This window comes from Canis lupus, chromosome 21 (assembly GCF_011100685.1).
Source record: "Canis lupus familiaris isolate Mischka breed German Shepherd chromosome 21, alternate assembly UU_Cfam_GSD_1.0, whole genome shotgun sequence".
Classification (NCBI taxonomy): domain Eukaryota; kingdom Metazoa; phylum Chordata; class Mammalia; order Carnivora; family Canidae; genus Canis; species Canis lupus.
The window spans coordinates 43,290,198-43,309,117 of NC_049242.1; the positions used below are offsets into that span (position 1 = coordinate 43,290,198).

The window sequence follows — 18,920 nt, forward strand, 5'->3', positions numbered from 1 at the left end:
ACCTCGGACCATTCTGTGCTCAGGGAGTCTTTAATGAGACCTGGGCACCTGGGGGGGTCCTCTGATCCCTGGGGTGCTTGCCCCACGTGGTTGTCCTATATGCAGGCCCGCAGTGCAGGCTGAGATGAAGGACACAGTCCCCTTAACAGCCCCGGGCCACTCGCCGTCGCGCCACTCATCTGAGTTTTGCCGGGTGGACGGTAGCAGCACTCAGGCAAACCACAGCAGTGATCACATAAAGGGCTGAGACACGTTTGCAGCCCCCCGGCCCCCCCAACACGGGCCAGCACACGCTTGTACTTGTGCTTTGCATATTCTGCTCGGGCTTGCCTTCCTTGAAAGTCCCCAGTCCCCAAACCTCCAAAGGAGGGGATTATTTAATAAGTGAATTTCCTCACCGTAAAGAAAAACTTGCTTTTCCAGAGCAAGCGAGGAATACGTAGCTTGGATTGGGCTTGACTGCACGTAACAGAAAGCCCCCAGGTGATGACAGTGTGGACAGGACAGTTTATTCCCCTCGTGTGCACTGAAGCGGCCGAGTGGCACAGAGTGCAGTGCTGGCCGGGTGGTCCACGGCGTCCCAGGCTCCCGTCTTTCCATCCTCAGTGACTCACTTCCATGCAGTTGCCAGAACTCCTGCCATCATATCAGCATTCCAGGTGGCACAGAGGGATGGGGAAAGAGGTGGAAACAGGTACCCCCCTCTCTTTGAGAAAGGAGAAACCCCGGAAGTCGCACATGACACTTGATTTTCACATCATTGGTCAGAAACTAAATCCTCTGGTTATCCTGTCCTCGCTGCACCTCCGCTGGGTGCTGGGAGACGGTCCTTTCGTGGGCCGAACGGGTGCCTTTACGTAGATCCACAGCTGTGTTACTAAGGAGCGTGGGACAATGGGACTGGCCAGCGCACACTGGAACTTTCTCTGTGCATATTATAAGCATTATTTTATTTTATTTTATTTTATTTTATTTATTTTATTTTATTTTATTATTTTTTTCCTCTCAAGAATTTATTGAATAGATATAGAAAACACACACATGAAAACAGTGCAAACATTTTCACAAAATAGAACTATACCACAAATTGGCATAAAATGCTATGAGAATTGAGATTGAGAAATATAATTTTGACTGAAGGTATTAGGGAGTTTTTGGAGGAAGTGGCTTTTAAGCAAGGCCATCAAGAATGGATAAACTTGCTGACATTATATGGATTAAAATAATCATGTTCTAAATAGATTCTTACTTATAATAGCAAGGTCTCTGCCATTTTGAATTGTGCAGACAGCTGGAAATGTCCATGCTTCTCAACTTTCTGTAGTGCAAGTATCTAACAGTGATTCAGAAAAATCAATAGCTTTGGAAACTCTATAGCCAGCATCAGAAATTCTAAGTATTAAGTGGGATGAATGAGTTCTTCCTTCTAACATGGGATATCATTTGTATAAGCACAATTTTAAATCTGGATTCAATCTATAAAAGTGATGGAAATTCTTTTTTTTTTTTTAAAGCAGTCACTTAAAAAAATTTTTTTTTAAAGATTTTATTTATTTATTCATGGAGACACACAGAGAGAGAGAGAGAGAGAGAGAGGCAGAGACACAGGCAGAGGGAGAAGCAGGCTCCATGCAGGGAGCCCGATGTGGGACTCGATCCCGGGACCCCGGGATCCCTGAGCCGAAGGCAGACGCCCAACCGCTGAGCCCCCCGGGCGTCCCATTGATGGGCGATCTACTCTACGGATCACACAGATCTCTAGCCTAACCCCTGAGCGGCCTCTAGCTCTAACCCCTTAGGACAAGTAAGGGAAACCACGCAGGAAGCAAGGGACGTGTCAGCCACGTTCAAGAAGGCCGTGCCCTGTGACATCCACGGTGCGTGGCACACGCGGAGGCGAAGGGGGGGGCTGCAGAACTTCTGATCTTTAATAGCAGCTGACGTCTGCGGGGATGTCAGGTTGAGCAGATACTTGTCTCGTGTCCGTGAGTGTGCTGGGCCGTGGCGGTGGTTCTGGGAGCGTGGGCAGTGGAGGCGGGGCTCCCCCCGAGCGCCCGGTTCCCCGCGCAGGGCGTAGAGGCCTGGAGCGGGGAGTTGGAGCCCCTGTCCCCTGGTTGGAAGGCAGTTGCCATCTCCCGGGTGATGTCCTGCCTTCTGGGCTCCCAGCACAAGCCAGTAAGTTGGTGCTGAAGCCATCTGCCCCCCGCCGACGGCCTTTCCTGGGGACATGATGTGGCGCTGGGCGGGGGACCTCCCCTGCCCGGGCCGGCCCCCTCCAGTGACCCTGGGTCTTCTCCCCTTTGGCCTCCCAGGTGTGGAAGGATGCGGCCACCCAGATTTTCTTCTCGCTGTCCGCTGCATGGGGAGGCCTGATCACTCTCTCTTCCTACAACAAATTCCACAACAACTGCTACAGGTATGCGGAGGCGCTTGGCACCCCAGGGCTCGGGAGCGGGGTGGGGATCTGGGGACAGGGCAACGGGCTGAGTCATCAGACACCCATGGCCACGCCGGCACCTGGTCCTGGGGTGCAGCCGGGAGGTTGCCACCTGCTAAGGCCGAGCCGCTGGCTCCTGGCGGCCTGGATCCCGCCTGCGCTGCTCTCTGGGACGCGTGGGCTGCGGGGCTCTTCACGGGATGCACCTGAGCCCTTGCAGGGGTTGCTGAGGCGCTGGCTGCATCCTGGGATTTGTGAGCTGTGGACGCAGCCCGAGGGTCACCCCTCAAGTACGGTCACTGTCCCTTGACAGATATGTTCCCACAGACCCCTGCAGGAAAGGCGGCAAGGTGCGGTGGGAAGGGGACTCCGCTGATGGATGTGTTAACTAATGGGAGGGTCAGTAGGCGACGTTGGGGCCTTGCACGGTGCCTGGGATGGGGTGGGCCCAGGAATCTCCATGTCCCGGTGGGATCCTCAGGAAATTCTGGTACATTTGGATGGTGTGATAGTAGACCAGGGGCTCTAGAGCCCCAACGAGCGCCACTTGGGAGGGCCTGGACAGCTCCCGGAGGAGGGGACACCTGAAAGTTGAGCACATGTATGGTGAACAATGAGAAAATAAGGTCCATTCTCCTGGTGAGCTGATTTAAAATAGAAAGGGAAGGAAGGAGGGAAGAAGGAAGGGAGGGAGGGAGAGACCGTAGGAAGGAAGAAGGAAGAGAGAGAAAGAGACAAGGGAAGGAAGGAAGCAAGCATGCCCAGGGCCAGATGGACTCGGATTTGAATTATGGCTTCACCATTTACTAGAACTCAAGACCTGGGCATGATACTTCTCTGAGCCTCTTTCCTCTCATCTATAAAATGCCTATAATAATGTTTTCTAGAGAGATAAAAGCTGATGTACGCACAGATCACACAGCAGCGTTTCACACATAATAGGCACTCAGTAAGTGGCAGCTGCCATTATTATTATTATTATTATTATTATTATTATTATCATCATCATTTTCTAACAATGCATGAGCTATTTTGTGAGCCAAGAGGACTAGATTATAGTTTAGCTGTGACCTGAGTGGCTGGGGTGGCTCCATAAGGGTGAGATGTCTACGGGGCCAGATTCCAGCAGGTGCAGGGCAGGTGGGAGTGTACTTCAGGGAGCAGGAACGGTGAGAGGTGGGCCCGAGTGGGAAAGTGATGGGGATGTGGGGTGGGAGCAGGTCCGGGGACCGGATCGGAAGCTGTGTGTGCGCAGGAGGCTGGAAGGCAAGGGGCCTGAGCGCGGCTGGGGGCAGCTTGGAGAGAGCCCGCGTATTAGCTTGCGAGCGCTGCTGTAACGAAGACCGCAGAGCGTGGGGCCTACACAACGGGAATTAACTTTCTCACGGTCCTGGAGGCTGGAAGGCCAAGATCGGGGTGCTGGCAGGGTTGATTTCTTCTGAGGCTTCTCTCTTTGATATTTATGGCCGTCACCTCCCCGCGTCTCCACGTGGTCTTCCCTCTGTGTGTATCTACATTCTAATCTCCTCTTCTTGTGAGGGCACCAGTCATGTTGGATCAGGTCCTGATGACTTCCTTTTAACTGAATTCCCTGTAGAGAGACCCTATTTCCAAATACAGTCATATTCTGAAGAACTGGGGGTTAGAGTTCAACACGGATAGAGTCCGGGAGCACACAGTTGAGCCCGTAGCAGCTGGCGTGCCAGCTAGGGCGTGTGAACTTCTTTGGTCACAGCTGCTTATTAATTTATGACCCGAGAACTGGCCCGGAAGCCGTCCGAGGGCAGTGCGCTTAGGGCTCTGCACTTTGGTAGAAGGGAGCCTCTGCGGTTTGGCAGAAGGAGCACGGGGCTGAGGCAGGGAGTCTGGATTCAAATCCTGACCCATTAGTGAACCCATTTCTTCCTCCCGGTGCCTCAGTGTCCTCATCAGTAAACTAAAGGCCCAGACAAGGTGGGCTGTTTGCTGAGCACTGTGCTGGGCGGGCATCGTCTGGTCCTGTCCCGACAACCTGTGAGGAAGGTGGGGTCATTGCCACCACTTAAAATGGCAGTGGAGAGAAGGTCCTACCGCCATCCGGTAGGAGGATCAGGATTTGAATTGTCTCTGAGGCTCCATGTGGCTTGACCTGTCTCCTGAGTCTAGGCTGGCTGGGCGCAGCCTGGGGACCGTATTACCAATAGAGGGCCCGTCTCACCTGCCTCACCCCCCTGCGCTTCGTGTGCTCCTGTCCTCAAGCCTGGGTGGCATTTCACGGTCCTACTGCCTTCTCTTCTCTGATACATGGTCCGGGCTGGAGTCCTCGAAAGGCCCCATCCCATCCCTTCCCGCTCTGCTGGACAGTCTTGCCTCTGCCACTTGGGAGAGCGGAGCCCTGGCTGGAGAGCTCGTGGAGCTAGAGCTCTGACCCAGAGGCCTGGAACAGGGCGGTCAGGAGAAATGTTTTGGAGCTTTTTGGTCAGGACTTTCCAGCCTATCATGAAAACATGTTTAGAAATGGACATGTACGCGCATACGCATGCGCAAACCACACACGGGCCACGTTTATGCGTCCTGCCCGTTGTCCCTTCCTGCTCACAGAGCACACCTAATGGCCTACTCTTGTCTCTTCCTCCCCAGGGACACCCTAATTGTAACCTGCACCAACAGTGCCACGAGCATCTTTGCCGGTTTTGTCATCTTCTCGGTGATTGGCTTCATGGCCAACGAACGCAAAGTCAACATTGAGAACGTGGCAGACCAAGGTACGGTCACCTCACGGGCTCTTGACCTATGCCATCTTGGGAAGCTGGCCTTCTGGAATCGGAGGGGTGGTGGGACAGCCCAGGCCCCCTGTGTGGGGAGGCTCGGACAAGCTTGAGCTGGAAGCTCAGGCAGGGCTAGAGCCGCCGGGTCCTCACCAGGAGCGAGGCCATAAGAGCCCAGTCCTGCGGCCCTCTCCCCTGCCTTGTCTTCTCTTTCCTCTCTTACTTCAGCTCCAGCCCGAATAAGTCAGATCTATAGCTGTTCCGCCTGATGGGGACAGATAGAGTCGTCTTCAGGCAGCCTGGTGCCCCTGGAGCTGGTGTGGGCACAGCCTGCTGCAGGGTGGCCTTCCTTGCACAGAGCTCAGGACAAACCCAGAGCTCACGCTCAGCAGGAGCACTGACTTCAGAGCAGCCTTTTCCTGACAAGGCTTTTTCTGCGTGCTCTCTGGGCCTCCTGCTTGGTTAGCAGTGCAGACCTGCATCCCCCGCCCCCCCCAGTGGGTGGAAAGGTTGGCTGGTGGTGGTGGGAGGGAAGTAGAATAAATGTTGACTTCCTATCCAAGGCTTCCATATACTTCTATATGGAACACTCCTGTGTTGAATATATATATATGTATATTTAGGATTTTATTTATTTATTCATGAGAGACACACACAGAGAGAGGCAGGACACAGGCAGAGGGAGAAGTAGGCTCCCTGTGGGGAACCCGATGGGGGCACACCCCCTAGGGAACCCCAGGATCACACCCCGAGCCGAAGGCAGACGCTCAACCACTGAGCCACCAGACGTCCCCGAGGGTTCCCGATATTAACAGCCAACATTTGTGTGGTGCTTCCGAGTTTACAGAGAGCTTTCGTTTTTATCTCAGTCTGTATTTCCAGCACAGCATTTTGTAGGTCGGGTTTAATATTCTTAAGTCTTCTTTTACTTCCACCCAGCCTGACTCCAGAAGGATTTGGGTGTCTGCGAGGTTTCCATGGTTGACGGATTTCATTGTGGCTCTTGCCTGTTATTATGATCCTTCTCTAATGAGGGGTTTGTGGGATGCCTCAGGGTTGGGACCGTGCCAGGGACTGTGGGCACCTGACAGTCCACGGTGTGTCCCTGTGAGCAGCTTCTCTGTGCCGTTACCTTCACTTACGGAGCTCACTGCAATGCTCAGATCGTGGCTCGGATGCCAGCACCCGAGGGAAGGAAGTCCTAGAAATGTCACCTTCTTGGTGGGCAGCTGGCTCTCTGCTGGCTCCCCAGGGATAATTAATTATGGCTTCAGCGGTGCTGCTGGTGCACAGCGGGCCTCAAAGAGTTAAGAGCTGGCGTGTTCCAGGGGGGTAATTACCTCTCCCTGGAAAGAGTGTTAAACCCCCAGGGAGGTTTGCTTCTGCAGCAGGGCATTAAATTGGAGCTGCTGAGTGGACGCCCCTGCCTGGCTGTGAATGCTCAGCTCCCTGGGGAGCAAGGGAGGCCGGGGCGGGGAGAGAAGGCCTCCCCTTCAGGGGTGCCTCGGCCACCCCAGCTGCCCTCGTCTCCCCCTGGCAGGCCGCACAGCTACAGCAGGGAGGTCCTTCCCAGCAGGTCTGATGTGCTTGTGATGTCGGTGACCTTCCCGAGCTCAGGGTGCGCTAGTAGTGGCTGTGCTGCGGGCTTTCGTGGAATGAAGTCTCTGAGCTCCCCCTCCCTGCCCCGGGAAAGGGGCTTGGGGGGGCGGTGTCACACTTTGCTAAAACCCAGACAGAATTTTGTTTTTCGTTTACAAAGCAAGACAAAGACTCGCCTGTTTCTTTCTGCAACGTCCCCTTTCCAGATACTTTTCACTTCCTCTGATTTAAAGAGCGAGAAGACTGCTTCTTACAGGTACTAACGTTGTGTTAGTGTCTGGCGATGTGGGGTCACCAGCTCGGGGACGGGGGACCTCGTTCCCCGTGGGGGCAGCTATCCCCGTTCCTCTGAGTTTCCCTGCATTCTTCAATGCTATTTGCAGGACGCCTGATTTTCTCGGGATGGAGATTCGGGGGGGCCTGCGGTCAGCGCCCCCTCCTCCTTGCCGGGCAGCGCTGGCTCGCAGGCATTCTGTATGGTGTTTGCTGATCCAGCATTAGTGACTGTGTTTCGGTCTTTAGTCCAAGACAGGGTCTCTGGAAGGACCCAGCGCTGTTCTATTTCGTTTACCAGCCCCCCCTGAGGCATTCTTGTCAGTCATTACTCCAGCTCTCGGGCAGTTTTAGGGGGGGTGAGGATGGGATTGGTGGGGACGCCAGGCTGCCCTCCGCTTTTACCATGAGCGTAGGGAAGGGGGCACGCTCTGCTCAGTCATCTGCCCCAGAGAAGCACCTTTCGGGGAAGTCAGCCCTCAGGGTCCCCTTCCGACCGCCTGCCTTGCTGCCTGTGCAGCCGAGACTCATGGTCCGAATCCGAATCCAATGGGAAGCTCTGCGGGCAGCAGAAATGCTCATCGACCGTCAGGAAGCCTGGGTTAGACCACAGTAGGTGCACACAGATGTGCGTGTTGGCTTGGGAGTTCCCAGGCCCAGGTCCCCAGTGGTTCAAAGACGCTGCTGGTGAACACGAGCACTCTGGACAGGGGCCGACCGTCCGTCCGCCTGCCGTCTGTCTGTCACCTGGATGCCAGGCCTTCCTCCCCAAAGCGCAGGGGTCCAGGCAGCGTATCCTCTGAGAACTTTCCCATTTGTGAGAGGCTTCACGGCAGAGTGACCTGGCGCACTGTGCGGGGACCGTGACGGCCTGCATTGGCCAGAGCCCCGGGTGTGACCTGGGGTCAAGGACCGCAGAGACCTCTGTCCAAATTGCTGGCGTAGCTGAACCTCTCGTGGGAAGCGTGTTAGTCTCTGTTCCCTGAGTTCTCACTTTTGTTCTGAGCCCTTTATTTGCATCAATACGTTCTGTTCTCCCAGAAGCACCATGAGGGTAGGTCCCACTGTCTCCACTGCAGAGGCTTGGAGCCTGCCCTCCAGCCCCCGGGCGATCCTCACGCTGCCTCCCAGGTGGAGAGGAGGCCAATGGGACTGGGCCTCTAGGACATATGGGCCTCCTCTGGGGAAAGCTCTGCGGGCACCTACTCAATCCACTTTTCCAGTTAAGGAATGAAACTGAACTGTACAAAGTCATATAAAACTATAAAAATTTTAAAAGTCCACTGCCCAGTCGTCTTAGATGGACTGAGTTTGCTGGAAATGATGCCTTCACCCCCATACTTCAGGGAGGCAGATGGAATGGAAGCAGACTGAATATTCTGAAATCATTCCCTGCCCCCTGCAAAGGCAGTGAAGCCCACAGGGCCCGATCCTGGTAAAGCAATCAATGGGGTCCGCAGGTAGTGGCCGTTTCAAGACCTTCCTGTCCGCTTTATGGGCCCAGCTGTCGCCCGAGCCCTGAACTGGATTCCTCGGTGTTCTGCACTGGAGACCTGTTTTGAACTGTAGTTTAATACAGACTTCCCTGGTTCACGTGGGGAGCCTTCAGAGGCCGGCGGTACCGTCTGTTCAATCCGCGCATAAAGCGGGGCCATCTCAGGCATTCAAGGCTTTATATTTTAAATACCCCAAGGCCCTCGGCAGCCTTCAGAACTAACAACCTGATAAATTCCAGTTTAAAAAAGTGCTGTTATGCTTGAGTCATAAAAGCTCCAGGTGCTGCAGGAGCTGGTTTCCAGACGTGCGCTGGCTGCGGATTAGCCCGGCTTTGGCCTGTCTCTGCCCATTGTCATTTCCTTTTCTGTTTACGAGGAAATGTGTGACTGCTGGGTCTTTAGCCACCGTGGGTCACAGTAGTCTTCCCGGTGAGGCTGTGAGGCAGAGGGGAGCGGCGGGCAGGCTTTATGAGGGCAGAGGAACAGCCGCCCACACACCCTCTGCCAAGACCACATGTCGTCCTTGCGGACACGTCTGACTCAGAGCTGCTGATTTCCAAGTTCGTTGTCCAGTCATAGTAACAGTGAATATTCCGTGAGGGCTGGTGACATGTGAGACGTTGGTCTCGTCACTCTGCCCACGGTCTCTCGTTTGTTCCTCGTGACCCCCCGTGAGGCACTATTGCTAGTCCCATTTTGCAGATGGGCAAAATTAAGGCCTATAGAGATGAGATATCTTCTCTAGGGTTGCATAGCCATTGGCCATGGAGTCTGCATTTGGACCTGGATCTGTCTGCCCCTTAGCGTCCGGACTCTCTCCACTTTCCACGGGCCTCGCAGCCCCCTCTCCCCAACTGACTACCCACGATCCTTAGCCCCATTTTTAACAAGCCTTTATAGGGCAAGATAATTAAGGTGGTAGATGGATTCATGATTTTTGCAAAAGGCTTTTCCTGGAGGGCTGAATAGGGAGGAAATGATGTCAATCTGGGTGTGGTCTAACCTGTGGAGCTGGAGTTCTCGGCACTCTTGACCTTTGGGCTGGATAATTCTTTTTCATGGGGACGGTCCTGGGCATTGCACCCCTGGCCTCTGCCCACTAGGTGTCAGTCATCACTTGCCTCCCACCTCCAACCCCAGGAATGAGAGTCAAAAATGTCTCTGGATATTGCCCAGTGTCCCCTGGGTAGGGGTGGAGGCCTAAACTCACCCTTGGATGAGAATCACCATTCTACAGGGTAATGATTATATGCGCCCCCAACTCATCAACACAAAGGTGAGGGGTTTTGTGGTATATGCATGGGACACAGCCTGGCCTTGGACTGAATCTCTGCTTTGGCACTAGTTTTATCTCCCCTCTGAGGTCCCTGAGGTGTGGACCTGATTCCCCTGATCCTTCCCTTCAAGGAACTTGGGGTCTACCTGGGGAATGGAAGGAGATGAGGGAAAATAACCACCGATGGAAGCAGCACATAATATGTCTGTGGAGAGGCCCCTGTGGGCTTCCAGGAAGAGGGGGCCTGGAGCTGGGCCCGGCTGCAATCATCCCTCTTTTTCCTTTCAGGACCAGGCATTGCATTTGTGGTTTACCCTGAAGCCCTAACCAGGCTGCCCCTCTCTCCATTCTGGGCCATCATCTTTTTCCTGATGCTCCTCACTCTTGGACTTGACACCATGGTGAGCCCCTTCCCTTCTCCCGACGATGCCTGCCTGTGGCTCCTCTTGAAGACCCTCTCTCCTGGACCCTGCCTCCAGCCTGTGACTGGGGTGGGCTCAGGGGTCCCCGAATGCTTCCAGAGGGATATAGGATGGTGAGGTGCCTGCCCAGGGCTCAGGATAGCTTTGTATTTGTGGGTGATCCATGGGATGGTGCAAAGAAGCCGTCCTGTCTCCCTCCCTCCACCCTCCGTGCAGGTGTCAGTGTGTGTACTTCCTGCTTTGGTGTCGTTTTGCCGATGCAGATTCTGTGGGGCTGGATCAGGGACAAAAATATGAGGTCGATTTTAGGAAGATTGCCCGGGGGGCCGAGACTGCCACAAATCCTGCTGACAGGCACTCGGAGTTCAGTGGTTGGGTGCATACAGGGTTTTTCCTCAAGCAGAAGATCAAATTCGAGGTAAACGGGAGGAAAGGAATTTACATCTCATGAATACAAAGTGAAGCTTGGAATGTCCTGATGGATGAGTGTGAGTGCAGTCTCTGGGGGCTGGAGGGGCAGCTTCTCAAGCTCACGTCCTCTTGGATCCCCATTGCTGGCCTTGTGGGTTGGACCCCAACAAAGCCCTTTAGAGCCATCAGGGGAATGTGGGCCTAAGAACCAAATCTAATACACTTACAGCTTTCCCTGGTGGGAAACACAAAGGGCTTGGGGAAGCTTTGGGGTTGGGTGGCTTGTCTCAGCGGCTCCTTTCCTGGCCCTGTTCCAGTTTGCCACCATCGAGACCATCGTGACCTCCATCTCGGACGAGTTCCCCAAGTACCTGCGCACACACAAGCCGGTCTTCACTCTGGGCTGCTGCATTTGTTTCTTCATCATGGGCTTCCCAATGATCACTCAGGTGAGCAGTCCGACTGGCCACAGGCTTGGGGACGGGTCCTGCGGGGGCCCGAAGGCTCATCTGTCCTTTCACCCTCCGCTCTCCGACTCATAACGGTAGCCAGTCTCTGCCATTTCTGTGTAGACCGCACCAGGCCATTAGGGATTCTGTGCACAGATGGAAACATGTCGCCTTGGCTGCTGGTGTTACTTGTAGCATCTTCATAATTGAGATGTAGCTTTCTTGAGCCAACAAGGCAGGTGTGTCCTCCTTTAGGAAAATATGACACGACGATCCAAATTTACTGACCAGAGAAATTCCCAGTTGATTACTCGTTCGACATGGGAGTCTAACAGCTATGGGTTTCCTTCTAAGTCCTGAGTGTCTTGGTAAATTGAGTGTTAGCTCCCTCAGCATCTATATTGCTTTTGCTCTCTCTGTGACCTTGAGCAAGGCACCACTGCGGACCTTGGTTTCTCCATCCGTGAAACGATGAAGTGGAATAAGAGGGTCTCTAAGCCTCATCTGTTGTAGAGAGACATAAATAGCGAAGTAAAGATGCAGGGGGATGTGTGAGGAATGCTCAGCGGCACCTAAAGGTCATGTGAAGGTGAGTCACTGCAGACTTATGGGTAGAAATGATGGTCTATTGCTTAAGGCAGAAATGAAGCCCTCTGCCTGCTTTTACCTACACATCCTCAGATGTTGACCTTTGCCTTTTAAGGGTGAGATGTTAGATCACTTTTCTGTGCTTGTTCTATTGATCGACTCAGAGTCTCTTGAGGGCCTGATTTGCTAACATGGCCAGGCCTCCAGCCTGCGTACTAGACCAGGTGTAGGTTACTACTGTGAAGAGGAGGGGAGATCCTTTGACTCTTTGCTTGCACCTGACTTTCCCCAGCATGGAAGGATTGGCGGTTCACAGCGGGAAGAGCCTGGATCCATGCCCACTGGTGTTGTTTCTCTTTCCTACCAGGGCGGAATTTATATGTTTCAGCTTGTGGACACATACGCTGCATCCTACGCCCTCGTCATCATTGCCATTTTTGAGCTCGTGGGGATCTCCTACGTGTACGGTAAGGGGACCGCCACACGGGCTGCCAAGGAGAGCTGAGTGGCATTAGGCATCCATGGCGAGTAGGTTTTCCATATTTACCAAGATAACAAAAGGGTTTAATTGCAGTGATTTAGGAGCCATAAGAGAGCTGTACCTTTATTTTCAAACTTGCCTCTAGACCACTGTGAACTGAATTTATTTGAGAAGCAAAAGGTGGCTGATGGTGAAACCCAGAAACCTCTTTTTGTTTCAGAAACTCCTAGGACGGGGCCTTGGGTATGGTCTGGCTTGTGTACAGTTAAGATCTGGGGGCAGGGCCAGATCAGGGAGGAAGAAGGCTGCTTTGCGGGTGTGAAATTATCTCCTGGTCTTGCTGGTGGCAGTCCCTGTGTAGCTTGAGTGAGGAGTGGTCCCCAGATACTGTAATGAGAAACGAGATCGCCAGGCTCATAAGATCCTTAGGACACCTTATCGTAGAAGTCTGAGGCAAGAGTGCCGTCCCAGCTTCTCCCAGGAATAAACTTCTAGTTTCCTTACAGTTTAGTTGGTCCTCTCATCACCATAGACACCTGCATCCCAAAATTTGTGGGGCTGTTATTAAGAACAATAGGAAGGTGAGACAGCCGATGCCATTTTGCCCCTTATGTGGAGGTGCTCGTGCTTGGTGGGGTCTCACTGGGTGATCTCGCGAAGCCCGTGTGTGCACACTGCCGGTCACACAAGCACGCCCTACTGAGTTCAAGATGCTAATGACTCCTCTGTGCCTGGAAGTGTCAGGACCATGCCCAGTCTAAGGCCTCCCCAAGATAGTTAAGGTCTCCATAGCAAACCCCAGGAAGGTGAAAAATGCCAGTTTAGACTATCTATTTGTATGGCAGCACCAAAAAAAGATAGCAACATGTTCTAAGCTAAGAAGAAATGCAGGATATCGCTTGGAATATAGGATATGCATAAAGGACAAACGCCCAGAGGAAGAGGGGTCGGGCCAGAGGGCTCTATCGAGCTCCTCCTTTGAAGCTGGCATCCTTGGTGGGAACATCTTGCTTTTTTAATGTAAAGTTTCTTTTGGAAACTTAGCCCCTCATGGGGTCACCAGGTGGTCTGCTGGCAAAGTCAGGACAGCATTTCATTTGCAGTCCTGGCCAAGTGCAGCTGGCTGTCGTGACCTCCTCTGCTTGCTCTCCGTGTCCTCGCTGCTAATTGCCACAAAAGGCACACTTGTACAATCCTGTTCTAAAAACAGGGCTGCCCCGGTGTGGATTGCAAGCATCATTAAAAATAGAAACCTTTAAAATTTTCTGTTTTTAGAAGTGAATTTGCACACATCCCCGCTTTTAAGTCTGGTAGTAGATTTCTCGGTTCTGAGGGAAAAAAAAAATAAATCTTGGGTGCTTTAGTCGTTGAGCTGTGCTGTTTTTCCGGGGACCGTCCAGGAAATTGCCTGGACTCCCAAGAGAGCAGGTGCTGGGCAACCTCCAGAACCAGGCTGACTCTGTGCTGAGCTCAGGGTGAGCGCAGGAAGTGGGTGTGAACCTCTGATTTAGACCTGGATCGAATTTTCAGAAGTGAATCTTAGAAGAAATATTTGAAATAGACTAACACAGTTGCTAGAGAGGAAAGGAAAAGCCTGAACATGCATTTAATTTATACTCCAGAGGCTGATGCATTCTTTCCTGAGAGGATGAGGCCCAAACTAGTGCCAGGTCAGTGTTGGACCGTTGAACATTGGCTTGTGAGGGATGAAAATGAACCTGACTCATTCGATGCTCTCCTTTCCTGGCTGGCTTATAAAATAAGCAAGGGAATGGCAGAGATTTGTGTTTTCTTCTCGGTTCTAGTAATCTCTAGACTCTAGATTCCAGAGGATGCCATTCAAACATTTAAAATAGAGGGGGTACAGTTTGCAGGTTTTATCTTTGGATTGAAATAGCTGATTTGGGTTCTCCGGTCCGCATGCGTCAAAGGCCGATATCTGGGTTTGAGGGATCTGGCTTGAAAAGTGTCTGATGTAGGCACGATCCGTTTAAGAGACTTTTACCTAAAGTAGAGTCACTTGGGAAAAATGATTTACATTTTCCTGGAGCCCATCACCTTCTGGCGGGAGGGACCCTGTGCTGCGCCTCCACAGAGACCTCCTGCCTGCCACCTGCTCGGCTCTAGGTGGTGCATTTCCCCCAAGTTGGGATGTTGTTAAATTGTCTTGCCCTGTTTTCAGAGCAGTGACTCGGTTTCGCATCCCACCCCCCAGACCATCTTTCTCCACATTCCCATGAAGGATGTTAGATTCACACCAGGCAGTGGCTTTTATGCGATGGAATACGTCATTCTTCAATGTTTGTTGCCCATCCTGCAGGCCGAACTCACCCAGGCTTTTGTAGTGAAAAACAAAACAAAACAGTCTCTCCAGAACTCGACACACACTAAATTTTGTTGCTCCTGAACTTCCTGCTTGTACTCCATCTTCACGTATGCCCTTAACTGAAATTGCGCTGTCTACCCCTCACCCAGGGTGCAAAGTCCCCCAGCAGCTTTTGCGAGGCCTCAGCAAACATTGCGAATGCCAGGCTTCAGTCCGTTAATAACACACACAGGTAAATGTGTGTGAGTAAATGAACAAGTATTTATTTGGTGCTTACTGTATGCCCTGGGTGCTCCCAGGAAGCTGAGAGGTACACTCAGGCATCTCGCCAGCTGCCTACCAAAGCCACTTCATGCTTAACGTCGAGGACTATGCCGTGCACCCCTGGTTAGGAGCGTGTGTGCTGCCCAGAGATAAAGAAGGGCCGGAGTAGCCAGGAGAACCTCAAGAAGGTAGCATCTCAGAGATAGAAGGATAGAAAAGTCAATGAGACGTAGTCAATGTTGAATTTAGTACTAACCAAGGTGAAGAAAACCTGAGCCAACACGTAGGGTTTGGGCCCTGAGGGATGGGGCCTTCATGTTAACTATAAATGAATTATTTGAGGCGCGAGAGCCCTCATTGGTGGGACCTGGTGCAAAGTGAAAATGTACTAAGAATTTCAAGACAGCAACAAAAGACCATTCATCCAGGGGCAGCACCCTTCTGAGCCCAGGGCTGGGTACAGGTGCACAGCTCACGAGCCAGGAGAACGCTGTGGCCACACAGCGGGGAGAGCAGCCCCCTGAAGACCGTGTTCAGACCAAGGGCAGGGATGTGGTTTATGGAGCGCGGGGCTGCGCGGGTGAAAGGGATTGGTTGGGTGAAGCAAGTTTTTGATTTCTCAGTTCAGGGTTGGTTGGCTGTCAGGAGCTTGCCGTGGGCCAACTTCTGAGCCCCAGATCTGTGTGTTGAGTCGAGAGTAGTAGCCATGAGTTTGCCATTTTTCTCCCTGCTGTTTTTCTGTGGATTCAGTGATGAGCGCTGGCTCAGATGCCTTTCGGAGCCTGTCCTACCCTATCAGGTTCAAGACCATGCAGCAGGCGAGTCCTCAGGCACATGTCCCAGGCTCCACGAACAATTCTTTTATTAAGAGTTAGGCCTTGAAGGTAAGAGGGACCTGGGTCAGTGGAAAGGACAGAGTGGGCAGGGGAAGCCACATAGACGAAGACCTGGGAGGAAGGTAGCCATTGACTCAGTAAGGGACTCAGCCGGGGACTCAGGTGAGGCAGGCATGGGGGGCTGTGGCAGGATGGGGCATAGAGCCCCAAGAGGACGGAGGGCTGGAGGCCCTGGCACCCCTGGGCTGTCCCCGCGGGGCTAGCCCATAGGCGGGCAGAAGGGGCCAAGGCATCCCGGGCCCTGGAGAGGCATCAGGGGCCAGTGCCCCGAGCCCTCCTGTGTCGCCCAGAGAGGGAGAGGTCTTTCCTGACACCGAGCTAGCCCGGGGCCCCGGGCCTTCCTCTCGGTCCCAGCACCAGCCCCTGCAGCAAACTCTGCCTCTTGCTAGAGCTGAGTGCCCACCGTCGCCCCTTCCTACAGCTCTCGGAGGGCTCCTTGGCCCCTGTGGGCAAGCCTGAGCGCCGTTACCGCCATTCCCCTCCTCCTCCAGGAGGCATCTCTGCGTCTTCCTCGGGTCTAACCCGGAGCCCCATCAAATCAGTTTCCCAGCCAAGTTGTACACTGTCATCTCTTGGGAATGAATGGTCTCCTGGAGAGGAACAAAACAGGGTTAAAAATGACCACAGAAACTTCGAGGGTCTTTCTTTTATCTTCAACAACTGAGGCCTGCCTTTAGTGCGTTTTCCAAGCCCTCAGCTTTGCCTTCTGTTTGAGTCTCTCCCCTCACTTTTGCTCAGAGAACACTGTCCAGAGATCCTCTATGAAGGTGTTTGATAACACTCAAGAACATGCACAAATAACAAATCCCAGGGTGGTCAGGTCAACCGCTCAAGGCCTGCAGTTCTTGCCTGCGAAGACAAGGAAGCAACCTGGACCCTGTTGGCGTCAATCATGGACCCATCTCTCCAGCTCCCCCAGTAAGGCAGCGAAAGCTAGAAAGAGAATATTTCTCCTAAGGTCACGAGGGACTTGGGGGCAGGGCAGGGGTTCAGCTCTTGGATCCTAGCTCCCCATCCGTTGCTCTTTCCACTGTACCACATTTGGGGTCAACCCTGATTCCAAGGGTTTCTTTAAGGTAGACCAGGAAGCCGAGCTGCTGCCACCTGAGAAATGTTAGGGTGCAGCAATTCTAGAGTGGATTTCAGAGCAGCAGCCTTTGGGGGAACGCCCCACGCTGTTCCCAGTGGCTAACCTCGGGCTTGGCTGGCCTCCGTCACGGCTGTTGTCAGCGGGCCTGGTGATTCCAGGTCACGAGAGTCAGCTGAGGTGCTGGATCTGGGCCTGGGGTGGAGCAGAGAGGAGCTAAGGCCACAGGAGGTCTCAGGGTCCCCTGTCCTGGTGATGGTGGCTAGAATGGACTTTTGACGGTGCACTTTAATGTTGAAGTACAACATCGTGTGCACAGGAAGGAACACAGAACCGAGGATACAGTTTAATGAATTTTTACCTCCAGGTAACCAGCATCCAGATCAAGATACAGAATATTATCAGGGCCATTTTTTTTTTAAAGGGGCTGAGATGAACTATTTTGTTCCCTTAAGGGATACCAGTCTCTGCTTTCTCCCCCAGCAAGAGACTGCTTTTTCATGTCACATCGTTCTTCCCTACTGCCACGCGGCAGAGAGCTGGCCCTGAGGGAGCAAGGCTGGAGGGGGAACCTGGGCTGCGGCAGGGACAGGGACACTGGGCAGGTGAAGGCAGCCAGCACGGGTGGCGACAGGGAGGGGAGGGCAACGGTAGGAGATGGCAAGTAAGGGCTGGGAGGGGAGCCCCCGGAGATGTCCTCATGGGGCCGAGGGCAGAGGAACCCAAGGGGGCTGGGAGAAGCAAAGGGGCCTACGTCTCAGGCAAGAGGGTCTTGGGATGTGCCGGGGATTACTCCTGATAGGGAGAGGTGTAGCGGGGTGAGTGCTCTCCTCGAGGAGTGTCCGTGTCCCTCTTGACCTGAGGTGTACCCGCTTTTCAACGGATGACCTTGAGGACGAGGGAACAGGGAGGTTTAAGCCAGGGCTCCTGGGTCCCTGCTCCGAGCTGCTGGCTGTGATGGAGCTCGAGCTCAGGACCTTCCCTGTCCCTTCAGCGTGGTAACCCCACAGCTGGGAGAAAGCCGAGCCCCTGATGAGCTCAGGAAACCACGTGAGAAGCTGTCCCATTCCCAAACCTCGCTCAGTGGCTCCTCCTTCCAAGGAGTGGCTTAAAAATCTGGGCAACCCAAGAGTGCGTGGGGTTGGTGGTTATGTGTGGTCATGAGAATAACTGTCCTCTCCCTGATAATTTAGTTAAGCTCATCAGGGGCCACGACAGCGATGCTTGAGTTCCAACAAAGTGGGCGGTGGCCACTTGGAGTTTACGCTGGTTTTTGGCCTGACGTCACCATCTTATCTGGAGTGAAGAAAGATTGGCTCCGAGAAGAGTATCCTTGGGAGGGTGGGGACAAAACCGATGTGTGGGGACGCTCACTCTAAATCCGCAGGCTTTCAGGCGCGCTGTGCTCCCTGGCCACAGACGTAGCTGGCTTTCGCCAGAGTTGTTGCTAAGCACGTAGGGTCATCTCCGAAAACAGCCACACGGATGAATGTGCCAGGCCGTGACGGCGCTGAGACGCCCGGGCCAGGGGACAGCCGAGCTTCTGAGGTGTCATCAGGGATGACATTTTTGAACCTCACTGCAGAGAGTATCTAATATCTACTTAAACGTTCCGTTTGCCCTAATCTTCCCGGCAGTGGGTCGTTTGTCTGATGGCTTCTTGCATTACAGGGGTCATGTTGACACCAGGCTGGGGCCATCTCTAGGCAGGGGCGCCTGAGCGAGGGGCCCTAGGGCCTGCCCTCCACCCGCCGCCCTGCCTCTGCGCCTCATGCTCGGTCTCCCCTTGTCTATTTGCAGGCTTGCAGAGATTCTGCGAAGATATAGAGATGATGATTGGATTCCAGCCAAACATCTTCTGGAAAGTCTGCTGGGCATTTGTCACTCCAACCATTTTAACCGTAAGGATTGCATGCTTTGTCCCTGCGTGTGGACGTGGTGTTTTGTGTTTGGACAAGGCATATTATTCTTATGTTTCAGAAGAGGAGGCTGAGGTTCAGAGAGGTATAGTGCCTCACCTAAGGTGCTTAGCTGTGACTCACCCTTATGGGACATTTCCCACGATATCGGTCCGCCTCATGGGCTGAGAGCAGATAATCACATTTCCCACGTGCTAGCCATGGTCCTGGCTCTGTTCGAGAGCTTCAGGGGTGTCCCCTCATCTCTCC

General features: G+C 53.3%; 1 protein-coding gene across 1 annotated transcript in view; it reads left to right on the forward strand.

Moving 5' to 3' along the window:
• Positions 1-18,920, forward strand: part of SLC6A5 (solute carrier family 6 member 5) — a 56,079-nt gene that overhangs the window by 26,406 nt on the left and 10,753 nt on the right. The window contains exons 8-13 of the mRNA XM_038568193.1: positions 2,313-2,416; positions 5,057-5,181; positions 10,117-10,229; positions 10,979-11,110; positions 12,066-12,165; positions 18,553-18,653. Of these exons, the coding sequence (XP_038424121.1) occupies positions 2,313-2,416; positions 5,057-5,181; positions 10,117-10,229; positions 10,979-11,110; positions 12,066-12,165; positions 18,553-18,653 (675 nt within the window). The remainder of the gene's footprint in view (positions 1-2,312; positions 2,417-5,056; positions 5,182-10,116; positions 10,230-10,978; positions 11,111-12,065; positions 12,166-18,552; positions 18,654-18,920) is intronic.